General features: G+C 41.8%; 2 protein-coding genes across 3 annotated transcripts in view; one reads left to right on the forward strand and one right to left on the reverse strand.

Moving 5' to 3' along the window:
• Positions 1-14,111, forward strand: part of Acsm1 (acyl-CoA synthetase medium-chain family member 1) — a 34,846-nt gene extending 20,735 nt beyond the window's left edge. For both annotated transcript variants that reach the window (NM_001108502.2, XM_063267601.1), the window contains 8 exons: positions 5,220-5,299; positions 7,096-7,219; positions 8,160-8,240; positions 8,710-8,811; positions 10,621-10,748; positions 10,927-11,026; positions 12,176-12,295; positions 13,813-14,111. In NM_001108502.2, coding sequence (NP_001101972.2) covers positions 5,220-5,299; positions 7,096-7,219; positions 8,160-8,240; positions 8,710-8,811; positions 10,621-10,748; positions 10,927-11,026; positions 12,176-12,295; positions 13,813-13,899 — 822 coding nt within the window. In that variant the 3' untranslated portion in view covers positions 13,900-14,111. The remainder of the gene's footprint in view (positions 1-5,219; positions 5,300-7,095; positions 7,220-8,159; positions 8,241-8,709; positions 8,812-10,620; positions 10,749-10,926; positions 11,027-12,175; positions 12,296-13,812) is intronic.
• The window catches only part of Pdilt (protein disulfide isomerase-like, testis expressed), a 294,014-nt gene that overhangs the window by 168,975 nt on the left and 102,485 nt on the right, over positions 1-22,554 (reverse strand). The window lies entirely within an intron of this gene.

The following is a 22,554-nucleotide window of genomic DNA, read 5'->3' on the forward strand; positions in this document are numbered from 1 at the left end:
TTTGATTATTTTCTGCCAGCAACTTCCCGTGAGAGTATTTGCTTCTTTTTGTTCTAGAAGTTTCAGATGTGTTGTTAAGTTGCTAGTATGAAATATCTCTGATTTCTTTTTTAAAGCACTTAGTGCTACAAACTTTCTTCTTAGTCACCACTTTCATGTGTCCCTTAGATTTCATTTTCTTTGACTTCTAGGAAGTCTTTAATTTCTTTCTTTATTTCTGCCTTGATCCCACAGTCGCTCAGTGGGGAGTTGTTCGGTTCCCTTGAGTTGGGGAGCTTTCCTGTTGCTTCTGTGGTTGAAGTTCTGCTTTAATCTGTGGTGGTTTGACAGGATACAAGGGAGTTGTTTTCACTTTCTTATGTCTGTTGAGACTTGCTTTGTGACCAAGTATAGTAATCAATCTGTGAGAATGTTCCAAGAGGTACTGAGAAGAAGGTATATTCTTTTGTGCTTGGATGAAATGTTCTGTGAATATCTGTTAGGTCCATTCATAACCTCTTTTAATTCCATTATTTTTTCTATTTAGTTTTTGTCTGCATGACCTGTCCAATGGTGAGAGTGGTGTGTTTAAATCTCCCATTATGAATGTGTGAGGTTCAATGTGCGGTTTAAACTTTTGTATTTTTTTTTAATTTGGGTACCTTTGAATTTAAGCATAAATGTTCAGACTTGAAACATTATTTTGGTGGATTTTTTCTTTGCTTAATATGAAATATCTTTCTCTAACTCTTTTGGTTAATTTTTGTTTGAAACCTATTTTGTTAGATATTAAAATGGCTACACCAGCTTGCTTCTTGGGTCCATTTGCTTGTAAAATCTTTTCTCAAGCCTTTAACTTTGATGTTAAGGTGTATTTCTTGTATGCAGCAAAAGGATAGATCCTGTGTTTGTATCCATTGTATTAGCTTATATCTTTTTATTGTGGAGTTGAGTTCACTGATATTGAGAGATTTTAGGGAGCAATGACTGTTAATTCCTGTTATTTTGGGCTGGAGAGATGGATCAGTGGTTAAGAGCACTGACTGCTCTTCCAGAGGTCCTGAGTTCAAATCCTAGCAACCACATGGTAGCTCACACCCATCTGTAATGGGATCTGATGCCCTCTTCTACTGCGTCTGACGACAGCTACACTGTATTTATATACATCAAATAAATAAATAATTCCTTTTAAAAATGCCTGTTATTTTGTTGTTCTTATTGTCGTTGTTGTCGTTGTCGTTGTTGTTGTTGTTGGTGGTGGTGGTGGTGGTGGTGGTCGTGGTGGTGGTTGTAGTGGTGGTGATGGTGGTGGTGTTGGTAGTGGTGTGTGTGTATTTCCCTTGAGTTTTGCTGGTTTGAGATTATTTATTGCCTATTTGTAGGTGTAATTAACTTCCTTGGGTTAGAGTTTTACTTCTAGTACTTTTCTGTAGAGTTACATTTGTGGATAGATTTGCATTTAAACTTTGCTTTGTCATAGACTATCTTGTTTTTCCATCTATGGTACCTGAGAGTTTTGCTACATATAGTAGTCTATGCTGGTATCCATGTTGACTTAGAGTCTACAAAACATTTGCCCAGGCCCTTCTGGCTCTGAAGTCTCTATTGAGAAGTCAGGTATTAATTCTAATAAATCTGCCTTTATGTTTCTTGACCTTTTCTCCCTGCAACTTTTAATATTCTTTCTTTGTTCTGTATATTTAGTGTTTTTATTGTTTATGTGGCATGGGGATCTTTTTTTCTGGTCCAATCTATGGAGTGTTCTGTAAGCTTCTTGTACCTTTGTAGCCACATCCTTCTTTAGGGTAGGAAGCTTTTCTTCTATGAGTTTGTTAAATATATTCTCTGGAAAAATAAATCTATTTCTGTTATTCTCAGATTTGGTCTTTTCATAGAGTCCTAGATGTCTTTTTTTCTTTTCTTCGATTTCTTTAAGGAATTTTTTATTTCCTCTTTCAGGACCTCTATCATCTTCATGAAGTTGGTTTTAAAGTTGTTTTCTTGGGCTTCATCTGTGTTAGGATATCCAGGGCTTGCTGTAGTAAGATAGCTGGGCTCTGGTGGTGCCATATTGTCTTGGTGGTTGACTGTGTTCTTACTCTGGTATTTAAGTGTCTCAGTTTGAAATGTTTATAGGTCCAAGTATTGATTTCTGAGTTTGTCTTTGTTGGATGGTGTGGAGGTTTGAATAGGTTTGGTCCCTATAGTCTAATACGTTTGAATGAGTGGACCACAGGAAGTGACACGATTAGAAGGTGTGTCCTTCTTGAAATAGGTGTTGCATTTTTGAAGGAAGTGTGCCACTGTTGGGTAGGCTTTGAGGTCTGATGTTCATGTCCCACCCATTGTGGAGGAGACCCTCTTTCTGACAGCCAGCAGATCAAGATGTAGAACTCTCAGCTCCTTCTCTGGCACCATGTCTGCCTGGGTACTGCCATCCTTCCTGCCATGGTGATAAAGGACTGAGCCTCTGAAACTGTAAGCCAGTCTTAACTAAACGTTTTTTTATAAAAGTTACTTAGTCATACTGTCTCATCATAGCAACAAAACTCTACCCAAGACAGAAGTGTATTTTGTTCCTTGGTTTTTATTTCCTTTGGTCTTCTTGTCATTGTGGCCTCTGTTTCTGGGGCCAGTGTAACCTCTGATCCTGTAGGAAGTGTATGGCCAGGTTGGGGGCTGGACATCTGGGGGCAGGACGGGGAATCCCTGTTCTTCTGACTGGTGTAGCCTGCACCTTAGCACCTGAAGTCTTCTGGAGGTGGGAGTTAGGGACCCAGTCATGGAGAGGGCAGTGAGGTGTTTGTGATGGATCTTTGGGAACTGAATCTAGGAAATGGGGCAGTTGAGATGGCAGGTGAGTTACTCACCTGTTCTGACAGGTGTGGTCTTCACCTGAGCAGGGATATCTGCAGGCCTTTTATGAATTTTTAATAAAATTTTTTATGTATTTTTAGTCTCCTGTTGCAAATTGGGTATAAGGATAAAAGTAAAGCTATTTACTCTTCAAGTTCTGGAAATAAAATGTTTTTGTCTCTGCCAACCTCACTCAGCTAAGCTCCTTCTTGCTAGGGGCTGTTAGAAGACATGCCCGCTCCCCATCCAACAGTCCACCAAGCACTACAATTTTACTCAGCCTACTCTTGAGCCCTTCAGTCCCTCAAGGTTATGTTCCTAAGTTTCTTTCCCTTCTAAGTCAATCTCATTTCACTTCCATTTCTCCAGTAAACATAGTAGATAGTAGTACATGGGGCCATCAAAACTCTGGGCAGAGTCCAGTCTTTTCCTTCCAAGATCCAGCATAAATAAATAAATAAATAGAGACCACATTGGAGCATATGGAACTTTCAACTTAGATCTTCCCCTGAGCTACTGGAATACAGAATAATAGTCTTTCACAATGCTGGACAGTCGCAGTAAGCTCAACTCCTAGTCACCCCATGACTAAAAAGGGTTTGATGAAGGGGCATGATATTGTCAATGCATCTCAAAATCAGAGCGGCTGTGACTACCTGCACTTATGAGACCCTTGTATAATCTGGCTATTCACATTCCTTGGTAAAAGGAGTTGGGAAAAGGACACCAGAGCCCTGCTTTAAGTAATAGCCTCATGCTCTCTCCTGGGCCTCCAAAGTTGCATATAATCCTGTCCAACTGCAGACAGTGTGAGGAAGTGCAAGAGTACATTCGTAGGAGGTAGAAGGCCAGTTGAAGGGACATTTCTTCTATGCGACTTCAAGAGGTCACCATCATCCAGTGTAGGACTTTCCAGTTGATGTAGCTATTTAGAGGTCACTCACATTCCTCTAGGTAACCCCTCAATGATAACCCTGTATGTACACCCAATAATTCATCAGTTCTTCAAGCTGGACTTGAATTGAATCTTTTGTGGGGGTGGGAGGGTCTGTTTCATCAAACACAATTTGTTCACATCTACCCAGGAAAAAGTAGTCCAACAAAGAGAAACAAATGAAGCTCTAAGATAGACTGTGTTGCTAAGCTAGGGTTGAGTAGTTAGGTAAGTTAATTCTCATATTTAAATGCGTGATGGGCTTATTAGAACGCAACATCACCCTAAGTCTAGGAACACCTGTATTCTATTTTCCACTAAGAAGTTTCCACTAAGTGAGTTTCTGTCGCCGAGAGCCAAGGGCCATTCAGAAGACAAAGATTCTAAATGACTGTGTTAGAATCATTTTTGGAGATTGGTGCCTAGTAGATGTTCACTATATGTAATCTCTGGTTATAAATAATCTATGATTTATCTCAGTACTTTGTCTCATCTACCTAGAGTAAAATCAGATACACACTGGTTGCCTTTTGGGTGGAGCAGGGTTCGGGGAAGGAGATGACACTGTTTGTGATGAAGGCAATGAGCACTGGTGTAAGTCAAACTCAGATTTGCAGAGAGGATATGAACATGAGACATTGCTCAAACAGAAGCCAAAAGGTCAAACCTGATTGGTTCCAGTGAGGTACTACTTGGAGTATACTCTCCCAAGTACTATGCTTCAATTGTAGTGTCTTGGAACACATGACCGTTCTCACGTTACTGGCAAAGAGAGTGTTGCAGAGGAACCAAGCACCCACAGGCACTTGCTCTCTTTGATGCTCCTCACTCTTTCAGATTACCTCCATCCCCAATCTGGAATTCTTTTGACCCCTTCTCTAATGAATAACAATGAGAATTGAATACTTTAGATCCTCAGGTTTGTAGTTCCTCCATCAGTCTTCCTGTACATACCTCTTGTTCTTTGCTCTGCATCTAAAGTGGTGTTATTCTGTTCTACCAAAATGTTTGTTTAGTTCCTGAGACATTTCCCCCTGTGAACCCTCCTGTCTTTTTGAGCATCCCCAGCTCTCTGTAGACATGCTGTTAATATCTTCCTAATGCCACCTCCTTCATAAGCTCCTTGGAGCATCCAACCCTCTGATGCCCTCTGCTATGTACTTGACAGAACTCTACATTCTTTCATGACACCTACCGACTTCTACCTTATCACGCATGTCTTTTTATCTCTTCTGTTAGTATCTAAGCTTTATTCTATCAAGAACATCGAATTGCTTTTTTTGCATTTGCCCCTGCCATGAATGAAATCCATGTATAGTGTGCATGTATGAAGATAACCACAAAATAAGTAGCCTTACCTGGAGGAGAGATCATAACCTAAGTGCTAATCATTGGCCGACATTTTTAACCTTAACTACAAAAGCAAAATTCTTTATCTCTTCATTTCCAGACACTGTTCAAATACCCTATCACTCAATGCCTTGCTGCCCCAGCCGTGTATCGAATGGTTCTTCAGAAGAATATCTCCAAGTATGTAGCAATAGATTGTAACTGCAGTCTTTGGGTAGGATTTTAATGTTTCTGCTGTGCCAAGATTTGTTTTTCCTTTGTTTCCTTTGTGAGTGTGTATGTGTGTGTGTTTGTATGTTGATAATTATCAGTCTAATTATCAAGACCTGGACTTTTAGCCTTACATTTTTATAGATGTATTCATTTGTATGTGGGTTTATTATTTGTGACATACAAAAACAAAAATACAAAATTGCCTATGGTGAAAATTTACAAAATGATGAACTATTAAAAATGCCCTTGTAATCACTCAATCACTCACGTGTCAGAAAAAATAAAAACTGCCCATGCCTCTGAGGCTTCATGTGCCTTGTGTCCCCTAAATAAAGTGGCTGTGATTTTCTTGGTGGTAAGAAATATTCCTAAGAAAATGGGTCTGCTTTTCATACTTTCAACTTTTATATATACAATCATACATTACTCTGTGGCATCTGACTTCCTTTTCCAACATCAAGTGTCTGTAATTTATTTGTGTTGTGTATTTTTACAGTTAGTTTGTCTTCATTGCTATATAAGTATCACAATTACTTTTATCATGCTATCATTAATGGAGATGTGGTTAGCTTTTGGCTGGGAGATATTGTTAACTAGTACTGTACTTACCTGTGGTACTTGAAACCCAAGTACCAGTAAATATATTTTCTGACATTTTTCTAGGGCACAGGTTTCTAGGTTATGCTACAAGCAATTTCAATATCTTCCATAGTATTAAACTAAGTATTAAACCACAGTACACTCTCTCTGTCAAGACTGAAGGATTTCCCTTGTTCCACATAATTTTCACATCTGTTCCTGTCAGTTAAAGTTTGCAATCCAACAGATGTGAAGTTTTAGCTATCGTATTATAGTTTTATTTTTGTTCTCTGAGTTTGGGGTTGGTCTTTAGCTAACTTGAAATCTGCCCTTTAAACACTCTGGTTATGTATACATATTCTGATATTCTGATATCAGTACCTCTCAAACCCCAACAGGTGGCTAGGTTCCTAACTAAGCCAGCTAAATCAAACCTCAGTCATTTCCCTCCCATTTTCTTCAAAGAATAAAATTTTGTAGGCTCTTTTACTCTCTGGGGACATTCCATGAGGGAAATGGGAGAGCAATCATACCTCATGATACCCCTAATGTAAACCTCTGCCCGAAATTCCCCCTTTCTGGATCTCTCTCTCTCTTTCTCTCTCTCTCTCTCTCTCTCTCTCTCTCTCTCTCTCTCTCTCTCTCTCTCTCTCTTTCCAATTGACCCAACCTGCCTTAATGTTCTGCCCAACCCTTTTCTAGCCCTGACTTTCAACCCTCACACAGAAATAGAAAAGGCTCTCAGTGAGCACAGCCCATCCCTCACAGAAGAGTTAGCTGTAGAGTTAGTTCTGTTACACCTAGCTTCCCTTGGGATCTCTTCCCTTAGCATTTGTAGTTTATAAAGGTGTCCCTCTTGGACACATAGGAAGGTTTTCTAGGGTGGCTTCTTATGACTCTTATGAGTTCTTGTCTCCCTCTTGCTACATCAGCATCCAAACTTAATCAAAACATCAGTGATATAACCCATCCTCTTCACCGTCACTCACTCCCTGCCAGAAAACACTAACAGGGATTTACCAAGAGGAATGGCATCTGTCTGGCTGTGACCATCAGTAAAAGGGCAGAAAGTAGATTTAAAATGAGAGCACAGACCACTGAATGATCAGAATGACAAGCTATATGCTCTTGTTTTATATTTTCTGCAAAGCATCGACAGCGTGACATATTTGTCTTCCCCTAAGTCTCAGGTTCCCCACCCTGGAGCATTGCGCAACTGGTGGAGAGAGCCTGCTGCCTGAGGAATATGAGCAGTGGAAGCAAAGGACAGGCCTTTCCATTCATGAGGTCTATGGACAGTCAGAAACGGTAGGTGTACAGGCCCCTTCTGCACCATTGCTGTGGGCTCAGCTACAGAGTACAACCAGTGAGCCAACATGACCCAGTGTGTGCTGATGTCTTCTTTGTGCACAATACCACTGAAAGCCAATGGGGTGGGGGGGCTTTGGGGTTCAAAGACAAGTTATCCCAAATTTGCAGAAAGAAAACATACAGTTCATCAACTCATTGAGAGACTCATCAGCTGAAACTGTGAGGCAAAATGTAAAAAGACATTACACCTGACATTGTTAGTCCAGGGTTGTCCCATGGGGGTAGTGGGCTAGAAAAGTCTCATCTGCAATATAGAGAACACTGTCAGCAAAACTGACAATTCCACCCTCACAGCCTAGAGTAGCCACATGAAGAGAGCTGGCTTTCAAAGTTCACATCTGGGTGTCGAGGAGAGCAAGGCATGTTAAAGTGAGATTATAGTGGTAGCAGATGAGTAAACAAGGAGTTTCTGTATATATCACACACACAAGCATACAATCATGCACACATACACATACATACACTTAATGATATCCCAAAGTGTCACTGAGCTTGCAGATCGTCAGGGCATTTATAGTATCAGTCGCCTTGTGAACCTCAAGGACTTCATTCATGGTCATCTCCTCAGACATTTGCAATTAAAGTCTAATGATTGGATGGAGCCACTTCCTAGCATTCCTCTAGCTAATAATGTCTGCTATTTCAGGGCCTATAATACATTGAATATTTTAGGTATTGGTCACAAACTTGTCTGCTGTTTTTACCAAAACAAACAGTCCATGTAGCATAGATCTAGCACATGCTGGGAATAACAAGTGTCCTTTGAATGGAGTTGGGTCAGTGTCTTGAACCTTAATCCTACTCTTAACAATGGCCTCTACCAGAGGTCTTGCCTGTGGCTTTGCTTTAGCCAACCTTGGTCTTCTTTTGTAAACAGGGGATCACCTGTGCCATCTTCCGGGAAATGAAGGTCAAGCGAGGCTCCATAGGGAAGGCCATTTTACCCTTTGACATACAGGTCTGGTCTCAGGGTGCTGATGGGGAGCACTTTAGAGCTCACTGGGGTTGGAATCTTGTGCGATGGCCTGTGGTAGGGCCAGCCACACCATCACCTCTGTCAGTCTACTCCTTGTTCCCTGTTTCCCCTGACATCTGTGTAAGCTTCAGGTGAGAGGTACTTTGGCTACCAATGGAGAAATCATCACACATGGTGCATGAGAAAGAAAAATAAATAATTCTCTTAGGTGACATTGTTTTCCAGTTTGGAGACATAGCAGTAACATCTGCATTCCCATAAAGCAAAGAGCCCCTTGATTTGGGTTCCATATTGACTGACTTCAAAGAATTTGAGAGTTTTATTCTATTTTCTGACAGTTTCTCCATGAGTAGGCCCCAATTACCTTACAAGTGTCTTGTGATGAGCCAAGCAGTGGCGCAGAGGGCTGGAAGAGCCCCACACTGTGGAATTCACAGGCTTCTTGTTCCAGATCATCGATGAGAAGGGCAACATCCTCCCGCCCAACACGGAAGGATACATTGGCATCAGGATCAAGCCCACCAGGCCGCTAGGCCTCTTCGTGGGATATGAGGTAACAGCGCAGCACCCGGCCGAACCTCAAGAACGTGTACAGGTGGCCCTGCAATCTGAGCTTCTTAGAATTGTCTCCTCCCTCTAGCCTAATGCAGTCCATTACGCCCATCTAAGCTCTTGGTACATTGTCACAGCCCTTCTGTCCAAGCCCACTTGGGATTTAAGAGCTAAATGAAGGGGTAGAAAGAGGATTGACCTCAGTGTCACCAGACTTAGCCTCCAATAAGCCCAGTCGTCCCTTCTCAGAGAAAACTGGAAGTGTTGCGCATCTTACCCATGCCAAGTGATCAGTGCAGGTCTAGGAGCTACATCTTTTAGGAGATCTGCAGAAAGCTGGGTTGAACTATCAGAAAGCCTGCTGAAGTTGCTGATCAAACAAACTCTGACCCTCCTGGTTAGTGGTGATCCCAAGAGGGGCTTCTTGGGCTACAGGAGGACCATGGAAAGGTGACCAGACTCTGAAACTAACCTCAGGCTCCATCCCCTTTCTCCACGAAGTACTTGCCTGACTTTATCACTGGCTTCACACCACCACCTCTGGGAGCAGTTCCTGCGGGTGTGTTTATAAATCCCAAGTAATTGCAATAGGCAGGTATGAGAACCACGTGCACATCCACAATCCCCAAACTTCAGTATTATATATTAGTTATAGCACATGATGTCTGCGTGTGTTCACTTTTCTTTTCTCCTCCTTGAGTTTTGTTTCTGAGAATTAAGACTAAGATCCACATAGTTGTTTTGGTAACCATATCATAGAACTCAATGCCCCCTGGAAGCCACAGTGAAGGACTTCTCTAATGAGACCTGGTCTTTGTTGTTTGTTTTGAAGTAAAATAGAATAGAAAATTCACTCCACCACTTTCAAATGTGCACCTCAGTGGCATGGAAACAATTCATGACAGAGTAAAACCCTCACCATCGTCTGTCTCCAGAAAATCGACACCCTCCAACCCTGTACCAGATGCACAGCACACCCAGCTCCAGCATCTGGCTAGCTTTCCTCTGCATTCTGATTTTATGAATTTGCCTGTTTCGTATCATTTACATCCATGAGATCATGTGAAGCAGCTTGTTTCACTTACCTCACCTTTGGAAGCTTTTTCTGCCATAATGCATTTGAACTCTACCCCATCCCTTCCCCTCCTTCTGAGCCTCTAGCACTGCATCTTTGAGGGCCTTGAGATGTCCCTTACGCTCTGTGGTGGCATTGCTCTACAGGCTAGTGGCTGCTATAGTAAGAGGATGAGGAATTTTGTCTGTGATCAAATTTCATAACATCTGTGTGCGCACACACATAAACCACACGAAATCTGAGAGAGGTCATAGAATGGATCAATGTCTGTATCCTGATTGGAATATTTGAAACATATTACCATTGAAGGAAACTAGATAAAAGACCTATGGGGTTTCTTGGTATTGTTTCTTATTCTAATTAATGTTCTTACTTTACATTGTTTTATACTGTCATAAGAAAAGCTTAAGTTATACAGTGCCTGTCTTATAGGACTCCTGTGATGATCAGATTAGGTAGCACTTGGCAAAGGGGATTCACTACTACTGCTGTTCTTCCCAGCCGTCCTAGCAATGAACACACTGAGCATAGAGCTCAGAATGGAAACTTTATTCTGGTAGAGAGTTGCATAAAAGTAAGATGTTATTTTTTAATACCAACTGAATGGTGTTCACAGATGGCGCCGCAGCCCACAGTGTTTGGGCTTGTCCAGGTGCCATGTGCAGAATTCAAACTCAGACATGACCCCCAAGCTCAACTCTAAGCTTCAACAAAGACACTTTGTTCTCTTTGCAGAATAGCCCAGAGAAGACATCTGAAGTGGAGTGTGGGGACTTTTACAATAGTGGGGATAGAGCGACTATTGATGAAGATGGCTACATCTGGTTCTTGGGGAGGAGTGATGATGTCATCAATGCTTCCGGGTAGGTGTGGCTTGCCCTGGTCTGTTTTTTGACACCCTCAAAGGCCTCATGGCACTTTGCCTGCCTGATATTCCTCCATGCCTTGATGATGGGACCCTCAGCCTGACTCTCAAAGTACAAGGTGTAAGGGATGGTTCTCTGCAGCCTTGGCGTACACTCAGAACTGTTGCTTCTCCAGGTACCGCATCGGGCCTACAGAGGTGGAGAACGCCTTGGTGGAGCACCCAGCGGTGTCAGAGTCTGCGGTGGTGAGCAGCCCTGACAAGGATCGAGGAGAGGTAAGGAGGAGACAGAAGCCTGTTGTTGCATGCAGAAGCTGGAGAGATAGAGGTCAGGAGACTTCCAAGGCCTTAGCATAACCTGGGGATCTAGGATGGAACTCGGGCCCCTGGTGTTCACATGCACTTACTTAGCACGGACGGTGTGGACTGAAAAAGCCTGAGATTGAATGAGCTGCATTGTGCCAAATCATTTCACCCTCAGGGAACCCAGTAGCCTGAGGTTGGAGATGTGGCAAAAGAATTAGTAAGTAAATCAAAACCCCGTGCCCCAAGGACTCATCTCACATTCTCAGTAGTTTCACATTCTCAGTATAGGAAAGGACGGTGCAGGGAGTTTAAGTAACTTACCTAAGTCCTGCAGAGAATAAAGGGGGAGAGAAAGTCACGCTGCTTTCTAAAATGCATGCTCTGGGCCTAGGTATAATTCAGTGGGTATTTTAGTTTCCTTCCTGTTTCTGTAGTAAAATATCCTGATAAAAAGGAAAGGGGGTTTATTTTGCTACCTGGTTACCATCTTTGCAGAGAAGTCTCTCTCTCTCTCACACACACACACACACACACACACACACACACACACACACACACAAATGCGAGTTTTAGAACATGCATTCATTGGCTCAACAATGTCTAGTGAACACTTCTGTGCACCAGGACTTGTATAAGAAAGTGGGTAAGTGGGGATATAGTTAATGATGTAAAATAAAAATTTTCACAATATTGTTAAAAAAGTCACTGCTGTTTTAATTTATTATGATGATTATTATTGCCCATTGAGTTCTAGACACAGAAAAGTATACATAGTGAATGCATATTGATGTTAATAATGGTGATGGTAGTAATAACAGATTTTTCATGGGCCTTTAATAAAAAAAAACAAAACAAAAAAAAAAAAAAAACAACACACCCTGTTAGGAATGAACTTCTTTTGTACCTACTTCACAAAGAAGAAGGTTAAGAGTAGGAGAGACCAGGTGTTTTCCAACATATGCAGTGGAAATGGGGAGAACAGGGATTTGAACCTGGTTCCTATGCATAACCCCTAGCCTCAAACATCAACTCAAGCCTATAGTGGGTTTTGCCCGTTGACTTATAGAGCTGTGTATGGAACAAGTTGCCACGAATCTGACCTCCGCTTCCATTTTGCAGGTGGTGAAGGCTTTTATTGTCCTCAACCCAGAGTTCCTGTCACATGATCAGGAACAGCTTATCAAAGAGCTACAGGAGCATGTGAAGTCAGTGACTGCACCATACAAGTACCCCAGGAAGGTGAGCCAGGCTAGCTGGGCTCTCACTGGCTGCCCCACCTCTCAGAGTGCAGCCATGGGGTGGGGGTGAGGAGCAGTTCAGTCCATCAAAAGGTTTTGTTTCTTTGGGAATCTCTACCCTATAGCAAAAATTCAAAATGAACACAATGATACACATTAAGCAAAAGGAAAAGATTAGGAGAGCACCCAAAGATTACTTTTTAATGTTATTCATTATTCTGTAAATTTTAAGAAGAAATCAAAATCAATACTTTTCAATGTGACCCATAGTAAGAAATAAACCCTATTTATCAACCCCGATAATATACATACATAAAACTGACAAAAGGAAACAGAATATTTATTCTTAGAGCCCCAATACATTTTGAGGTGCTTATTTGGTTACATTTGTTTTAAGTGACATGTGCAAGCATGAGACACTGTCCAGTAAGAGTGAAATGAACTAGTCACAAAATTGAAAATTGTCCTGTAATTTAAGCTGGTCACAAGAGTTGTTTTTGTTTTTTTTTTTTCTTTGTTTTGTTTTTGAGACAATGTCTCTCTGTGTAACCCAGGCTGTTCTTGAACTCCTTGGTCTTCTGGGTATCACAATCACAGGCATATACCATTATGTCCAGTTTCAGATTATTTTACCTTTGACATAAAATGCCTTATCAGTATATTTAGAGAGAAAGCAAGCTATGAAGGAGTGTCAGAAAGTCATTTTTTTCCTATTGTAGTACATTTTTATACCATCTGCACATTCACCGAGGCACACATGTTAGGAAACTGCAGGGCTAACATGTATTGTGTACAAAAATACTTACTGTACGTGCCAGGCTCTAGCCCCAGTGCCCTATTCTTTAAGCCTGCCTGCAGTCTAAGAATATATATGCATGTTTTATAGAGATGAAGCTGCGGCTCAAGTTGCATAAGGTTTCACTCAGTAAGAAGACTACTAAAACTCAAAATTCTGTGTGACAACAACATACCAACCCTTTGTATTAGTCAAGGCTCTTGCCCTTGCAGGGAGCAGAAAACCTTACTTCTAATTAGAGAGAGTTATAGATACATACATACATACATGCATGCATACATGCATACATACATACATACATACATACATACATACATACATACATATGTAGTACAATGCCCCAAACAATGGAGGCTGATAACCATGAAGGTCTCTCACTCAAGTCTATTTGTCTCTTCTACTTCTGCCCCATATCCCTCATCCTGGGGTGAGGATGTCACTGAGGCACCTATCTTGCTCTGTAAGAGACAGAGAACATAGTGACCAACATTAGTGACCCCAAACTCTTCTGCATGAAGAGGACACATTCTGCTTTCTGGGTCAAAGTTAAGATACATGACCACACTCTCCTCCAGGGGTCAGGAGAGACCTGCAATGCTCAGGGGAGCCCATGGGGTCACCACAGGTATCAACCTGTGTAGGAAAGTGGGGTGAAGCAGGGAATGGGGACTTGGAAAGAAACCATGGAAACTGTAAGTCAGGATAACTTTCTTCTCTACCAGGTGGAGTTTGTTTCAGAATTGCCCAAAACCATCACAGGCAAAATCAAAAGAAAGGAACTTCGAAATAAGGAGTTCGGTCAGATATGAACAACAATCAACCCAAAGCATCCTGTGACCTGATTCCTTTGCTTTAGGGGGTGGGGGTGGGGTGAGAATGGAATGCAGGAAGGGGAAGTGTGAAAGAGAAAACCAAGACCCCAACATTTTTGGTGTTTTTTTTTTAATTCAGTTGCTACCCTTCCTGAAAGGTCACAGTGCACTCTCATACTGTAGGCAATAAAAATACAGATTAAATATCACCCTGTGTTATCCATCATTCTATGGATGGAAGCCTGCCCTCCATAATCATCCCCAGTTGTCAATCTGAGATACTCCAGGGTCAGACTCTCCCTCTGGACAGCAGTTTCTAGAGGAGCCCTGAGCACGCATTCAACAACCAGTTACAGAAAGACTACCCAGAGCCTGCATGAGATTAGGCTAGACAGGAAGACCGCTGAGCTCAGCTGTGGCTTATTAGCAACAGTAAACTTGCCACACCATCTTGTCCCTCTTGATTTGGATGAGTTCACTATCATTTGACCCTACCTCCACTAATACTGGTGCTATTCCTGTGCCCTAATTTAAATCCACCATGAGTGAAGGAAAGGTCCAGCCTCCAGGAACCCAGGAGGGTCCCTCTATCTCTACCCAGGGATCACAGAGCCTTAATTCCATGGGGGCTTTTCTCCACAAGGAATCCATATGTATTCCTGTCCCAAGGACAAGAACATGACCCCCCAGGGATCCCACTCACTGTAAGGGCCCAGTACTCTTCAGCCAAGATTCCTCTACAGATAGACCCTTGTTTTCCACTGTAATCTCCTGTAGGGACCAAAAGCCCTTTTCCCACACTAGTCTTCAGTTCTGTGAATTCTCTATCACTCAAGTCCTTGAAGTCTAAAGTAGGACTATCTGGTATAACTATAGACTAAAAAGAGCAGAAGCAGAAATGTCCTTGGTCAGGGAGGTTGTGGGAAAGAATATACCTTTCTTTTAACTTATCTTGGAGGGAAGTCATTATTGAGAAATCCCTTTAACATCCACCTGACTCTTGGGTAGATACACACACTCAGGGGAATAAACAAATTCAGCAAGCACAGAGCCAAGCAGAACACACATTAACCCCAGGCTCACTTGGGAATACCTCCATAGCCCCATATAGTTTAAACTCTTACTGAAGGTGGTATCTTATGGACTCTAAATATAGTATTGGGCATGACTAGGGGACTCTGTAGGGCTATGGCTAGATCCCAAGAAACCAGAGAATATCTAATTAGAATGATCCTTGTGGAAAGGGTGAAATAGTCAGGTTGGGAGTACAGTAATAGGTGGGCGTTTTGGTTTAGGAGATTTAAAAGCCAAGATAAAAGTGTGCCCTAAGATCCTGCACATAGGAGTATAGTGGAACTCCCCAATCCCAATAATACTGCTAGAAGTATTAGATGGAGATTTGGGGGGAGAAGTATTAGATGATATCATTGTCATCATTAAAGTTGTGACTAACCATGTAAGTGACAAACAGAGGGGATGGGCTACCAATAAGGATACTGGCTCCGTCTTCCCTCCTGGTCAACTATAGAATCTGAACTATGATCAAAGTTTCTCTTATTCTGCACCCTTGCAAGACTCCCCCACTGTTGAGGCATAAGTCTCTCTGTGCCATTTTTCTCCCTAGATACATTTCTGGCCCCTGCGCCTGATTCTCCATCTATGCTACAGGAATGGAGATGATACTAGGCCAAGAGACACTATTTGCAAGTGGGTCAAAAAATAATTTCTACATAAATTTTAAGCACATTTATAATGAGCTCAAGCATGTTCACAACAGGGATTGTTTAGGGTAAAAATGACCTGGATAGAAATTTTCAACATGGCAGCAATAGAAGGCTTCTCAAAAAAGCCAACAATACGGGGCTGGGGATTTAGCTCAGTGGTAGAGCGCTTACCTAGGAAGCGCAAGGCCCTGGGTTCGGTCCCCAGCTCCGAAAAAAAGAACCAAAAAAAAAAAAAAAAAAGCCAACAAAATCAGACCCAGGTTGAAAACACTATGGAGAATATGGATCAACAGTGATGACGGTTTTATTCTAAGTAATAAAAAGATTTAATATAGTTAGAATATACCAGCTACAAAAATCTCAACCTTCATAGGTCTGCATCAGCCCCTGAGAGGGTGACAACCCTTAGCCAGCCCATTAGATGCCAGTGTTCCAAGAAAGAGGAAACCTCCAGCCTCTTGCCTCTCACATGGCTAGAGTATTGTTGGCCTTGTGCATGCAGGTGCCTGTATGGACTTAGATTTTTCAAAACCTGCTTTTAATAAGAGCTCTTAAATGCTTTAACATCCCTTCTAGCCCACCACCCACCAGAGGTAGTAGAAAAAAAAGGTTAATAGAAAAAAAGGAGGATATGGACCTGTTTAGGAATATTTCCTTGGAGCAAATCCAATCTGTGTTATCAGGATATCAGCAGTTCAGTTCCCACGAGTCATAAGTGGTAATTCAATGCACATGTAAACATCATTTACAACAGCAGGTCCATCCAATCCAGAAGAAACCCCAAGGCTCTGCCAATCAGCCCTAATCCTTGGAAGTGGCAAGAAGCCATCTGAATACCACCAGAAGTTTTTTGGTGCATTTCTCTGTATGAAGTCATGACAAATGATGACCAATGAATGGTAAGGCATGCCAATACCACCCAGCGAAGTCAGTGAAAACCCATCAAAGCCCAATGATGACCAGCCAAGAGTGACAAAGTGTGCCAGTACCACCCAGCATCATCCACTGTCCATTGGACTACACTTATATCCTTTCCAAACATCACGTGTTCTCTCAAGCATTCACTCTATCAAAACATGTCCTTTTTCCAGGCTGCCTACAGAAAAACACCATGTGTCTCTTCTTAGCAAAATATCCTCCCACATGTCCATATCAGCAAAAACATCCTCTCATAAGACAGTTTTCAGAAAAAAAACACCACATGACACAATTGAATATCCAAGGAAACCAGAAATTTCTACTTCATGCCTGTGTGAAGTGCAATTTCTAGCTCATCGTGTCCCTACTTGTTCTTGGATCCAACACTGTGTAGCAATGGTTCTGAGTAACCTAGACTAGGTAATTTTTTACCATTTAAAGATCAGTAAACATTCAAAATATACAAAGGAGGATGACCTTGTCCCAAAATAATCACATCTTGAATCTCAGTCCTTAAAGAAATCCAAGAGAGAGATGGATAGACATGAATTGTGTGAGACATTTCTGAGTTTCAGGATGTTAATGCTTTGAGACTCTAAAATCATGAGTGAAGACAATTCCCCTGGGTAAGTTCCAGAAACTCTGATAACGCCCTCCATGGTTGCTCTTGACTTGTCCACAAGTACTTTCTAAATAAGCACATTGATTCTAAACAGCTTTCAAGACCGCAAGTTTAACAGAGATAAACATTCAATGGGCAAGACTTAGAATCAGAAGTGGAAATGAATGGCTACTGGTATACTTAGAAATGTGACTGCATAACCACAATGCAGAGCAGAATAAGTCAGATGTGAAGACCATACACATGTGGGTTATAGTAAGATCAACCCATGATGATAGCATGTTGACCAGGATGAGGGTGAAACCACTTTGTGTAGTACTGTAGCAGGGTAGATGCTGAAAGGTCTTGAGTTAAACTGATAAATAAGTTTTCACACATAATATATATTAAAGGTTTGTGAATTTTGTTGCATGGTTTTTATAGGAAAATAGTCCTATAAAATGAAGTATAGGTAATGATAGTCATAATTAACTACTTAAGAAGACATATACTTTCAATTTAATTTGAGATGTACCCCAAATAAGACATGCAATGCATGAATAGAGGGAAGAGAAGAGGGAGAGGGGGAGAGAGGGACAGTCATGTGTTAAAACATCTGCTGTGGTTTATAGGTGAACTGCCCTTCTGTATTAGTCAGGGTTCTCTAGAATCACAGAACTTATGAGTAGTCTCTGTATAATAAGGAAATTTGTTAATGACTTATAGTTTGTAGTCCAACTCCCCAACAATGGTCAGCAGCAGCTGTGAATGAAAGTCCAAGGATCTAGCAATTGCTTAGTCCCACAAGGAAGGTAAGCAAAGAAGAGAGAGAATCCTCCTTCTTTGAGCATCCTTATGTAGGTCTCCAGCAGAAGGTGTGACCCAGAATAATGGGGTGTATCACCATTCCTGGATCTGGGACTTGTTTTGTCCCAGATGACCTTGAACTCAGAGATCTCCTGCCTTAGTCTCCTGGGATTCATAGCCACTATGCCTCAAGATCTCCATGCCAAGATACAGGTCAGAAACTTGTATCTCCAGCCTCAAGATCAGGATCACAAGTGAACCTTCCAATTTTGGATTGTGGTTCATTCCAGATATAGTCAAGTTGACAACCCAGAATAGCCTCTACATGCCCCTTATAGATTCACCTGTTTGAGTACTTGGTCTCCATTTGGTGATGCTGTGGAACTTTTAGGAAGTAGAGTTGAAGTAGGTCACTGGGAGTGGGTCTTGAGACCTTATATCCCAGCCTTGCTTCCTATTCATTCCCCATCTTCCAAGTGCAGATGCACTATGACCAGCTGGCCTGTGGTCCTTGCACCAAGCCTTTCTTGCCATTTGATATGTCTCCCTGCCACAGTGGACAATGAAGTTGTTCTTATCAGGATATTTATTTTATCACAGCAATGGGAAAGGAGAACAATGTCAAGCCTGATTGAGTTAATGATGTAAGCCTGGATGTTTTCATAGTAAGCCACAAGTGATCAGGAAAAGGAACCAAAATGCTTCATGTGGTGACATTTGTCTTTAATAAGAACTCTAAAAAGGTGTTAATTTTCTAAAGTTTGAGTAAATGTGGTTGCACCTCAATTGGATGGGGATTTTTTTTCCCCAAGTCAGTTCAGATTATAGAGATCAGATGGGAAATTTTGCAGAGGGGTTAGTGCACCAGCTTCTATTGTGAATGTAAAAAGCCACGGGAGATAAAGCCTTGCATCTTATATAAGATGGGAGAGGAAATGTGTACTATTCAAACTGGTGGCTCCATCTGCCATCTATGAGATGGATCTGACTGTTGATATACAAGCAATTATGTACCAATCTCAAAATTATGATAAATTATGATACTGACTCTTGGTGTACAGAATAAAAGACTCACCCTCACAAGAGTCAGAGGTGTGTGTGAAAGGTAATGACTGATTTTTCTTGTAGATATAACAGAGCAAAACAACCAGAGGTGTCTGGGAGAATCCAGAACAAAGAAAAAAAAAGTAGACTGAGTAGACTGAGTTTAGCCAGCGGACTGGACATGGCCATGAGAGAAGCAGGAGCAGAGCAGGTAGATAGATATGGGTGAGGAGTATGGGAGAGGGGAGAGAGAGAGAGAGAGAGAGAGAGAGAGAGAGAGAGAGAGAGAGAGAGAGAGAGAGAGAGATGGAGGGAGGGGAGAGGGGGGAAATGGAGGAAGAGAAAGGGGTCATCATACCAAAATTAACAGGGCTATAAGGAGAACTCTTAGTGAGAGGGAGGGAAGCCTGTGAGCTGGGGGAGTTTAGGATAGGGGAAGGTGAGGGTAAGAAGAGTCCAGATACTAGCATGGGCTTTGAAATATATAACAGGTTCCTGTGCTACTGAAGGATCCTGGAGGCCAGCATGGGCTCTGACATGCTAATACAGAGCCATTTGTCTCCTCTGCCTTTTGGAACTTGGGGAACTGGAGTTGCCTTTGACCAGGTACATCAGCTTTGGAGATGGGCCATGGGAAGAGCACAGACAGACAGGAAACTGTTGTGCCTGACATATGTGACCCCATCCTGAAAGGGTGACTCATCGCTGTGCCTATAAGTACAAAATGAATAATGGGTACTCTTAAAAGGTGCCGTTTACCACACACTTTCCATATAAAATATAGAGCCCAAAATGTTCATTTTTCAGTTTCCTGCAAAATATAAGTAAAAATAATATTTTAGGGTTTGCTTGCTTGTTTGTTCATTCAGTCAGGGTCTCATGTAGCCCAGGCTGGTCATATGTAACTGAAGATGACCTTTTACTTCTGCTCCTCCTGCCTCTACCTCCACATAATGGAGTTGCAGGTGTGCATTCTTGGTCTTTGTGGGGCTGAGGTTTGGACCCAGAACCTTGTGCATGCTGGGTAAATACTCTACCAACTGAGCTGCATCCCCAGCTCCACAGTGTTAAAACTCAAATACAACTTTATTCCCAAGTTTAAAGATCACTTAAAAACTGAGAAATAAACAAATATAAACTTACAGTGGATAAGAAACCCTTATGCTGAATCTCTGTGAATAGTCTGCTTGAGAAAGCATGCCCACACAATATGAAAGACTGAGAGAAAACACATAATAAAATGTGACCAACGCATGTGAAAGTAGAGTACAGAAAGACGCTTATGCACATGCACATGACTAAGAGAAATGGGCCCCGGCTTTATAATAGCCAGGATATTAATCCAACAATAATTATGCACAGAATATTGCTTAGCACAAATTTCTAAACATATTGAAGTTTTCTTTCAACCTTCATGTCAGTTCTAAAAAAGACACTTAAGGTCATACCTGTGAAGGACATATAAAATGTGTGTCAAAGTAACCATGTACATTAGTAAATATTGAGAACTAATGTGCTATAAGAATATGATTTCAAGTAATTAATAAAAATTCACTTTCATATTTCATAAAAGGACCCTTAAGCCAATCAATGACAATAGTGCAAGTTAATATGTAAATGAACAGAGAAATTTGGAAATGTATGGTCATGACAACAAATATAATCATTTTACAAAATTGATATTTATGACCATTCCAAGAAGACATGAATGAAAATATAATTCCACCTAACCCAGACACCTAGTCTTAGTTTTGTGTAAAACAAACAAACAAACAAAACAAAAAACATCCTCTCCCAAGTGAGTTCTGGAACATTTTCCCTTTGATCCTCAAACCTCAGGAAAGAACAGAGTGTGCCTCTTGGGAGCAGCCATTACCTGACAGGGAGCAGTAACCTGGATTGCCAGGGTCAAAGACACAAGTCAAATATGCACAAGAACAAAGTCTGTCCTATTGCTAGCTGGTAAAAGGCCTGAGTCACGGACACTCCAGTTTCAGTTGGTGGCTGGCAGGACATTGACAGTGGTTATGTAATCAGACCTAAATGAAACCCAACAGAGCCTCTCTCTGAAAACCAAGCTTCAAGAGTGGATGGGCTAGAACAAGCAGATAGACCACTTAACTGCTCAGGGGAGAGAAAGTCTCACTAACCTATGTAAATTTGGCCAGACAAAGAGAAAAGTATAATAAAATAAAGTAAAATAAAATAAAAATAAGCATGTTTCATCAAGGTTCACCATGACCTTTCCTCCTGTGGGTGTGGATAAACAAGTAGATGTCACTTAGTTGAAGTTGTGTAAGTGGGACGATTCTGCCTTCGCCAGAGTCTGTGATCACTAGAGATTTCTGGAGCCCTTGTCCAGTAAATCTAGGACAGGTCAATCAAAACCAATGCAACCATATCTATGAGATGTTCTCTCCCCCTCTTCTACCCTCTCCTTCTCTCCCTCTCTCTGTCTTCTCAACAATACATACATACGTACATACGTACATACATACATACATACATACATGCATACATACACATAAATACACACACACGCGCGCGCGCACACACACACACACACACACACACACACACACACCTATGTGTCTCTGTAATGGAGGGTTTGTGTGATATTTCAGTAGTAAAGTGAATACTCTCACAATAAGAAATGAGCCTCTGCTATTCCCAACATTCCTAAGGCCTTTTCCACTTTGGCTATATTATCACTCTGCCCAGGACAGATTCTACAAGACACGGGACAAAAACTCCCTTTCTGATAAAGTCACTCTTACACAGTGGTTGGCCCCGGTAGTTTTTCCTCAATAGTCAAGGCCTTTGAAGCTCCCAACTCAGCCATAATCATCCATGCACATTCTGCATTCTATTACCTGGTTTATCCACACGTTTTAAAACAAAAGCCAAAACAATTTCCAAGTCAAATAGGAAAACATGGTGCCGTGAGACAATGTCATATTAAAAAATATCACCATCCCTTCAGAAAACGCATATTACTTGTTCAACAAATGCTGTTAACTGACTTCTGGTTGTTATGCTTCAAATACTGGCCCTGCCTCTAAAGTCCATATGTTCAAGGCTGGTCACCTGCACAGCACCACTGAGAGGACCTGTGACGCTTTGAAAGCTGGGCCCTTCTCGGGGGTCCTGACCTCAAAGGGACTGTGAGATCTGGCCCCGCTGCTCTCTGCTGTCTCTGGCCTGCTTCACTTCATGTTCTTTTTTATGGAACAGCCTCTCTCTCTCTCTCTCTCTCTCTCTCTCTCTCTCTCTCTCTCTCTCTCTCTCTCTCTGTGTGTGTGTGTGTGTGTGTGTCCATGCACTCATGTAGAGGGCAGGGGTCAATGCTGTCTGTCTTCCTCAATTGCTCTCCACCTCATTTTATAAAACAGGGTCTCTTCACTGAACCTGAGGCTCACTGTTTTGACTAGATCGGCTGACCAGAGAGCCCCAGGACCTACCTGTTCCCATTCTGGAACTGGGATTACAGACGTGCTGAGGGTGTTGTGGATCAAAGCACAGATACATGCTTGCAGAGCACAACTGTCACTGTTACTC

The sequence above is a fragment of the Rattus norvegicus genome, chromosome 1 (assembly GCF_036323735.1).
Source record: "Rattus norvegicus strain BN/NHsdMcwi chromosome 1, GRCr8, whole genome shotgun sequence".
Taxonomy (NCBI): Eukaryota; Metazoa; Chordata; class Mammalia; order Rodentia; family Muridae; genus Rattus; species Rattus norvegicus.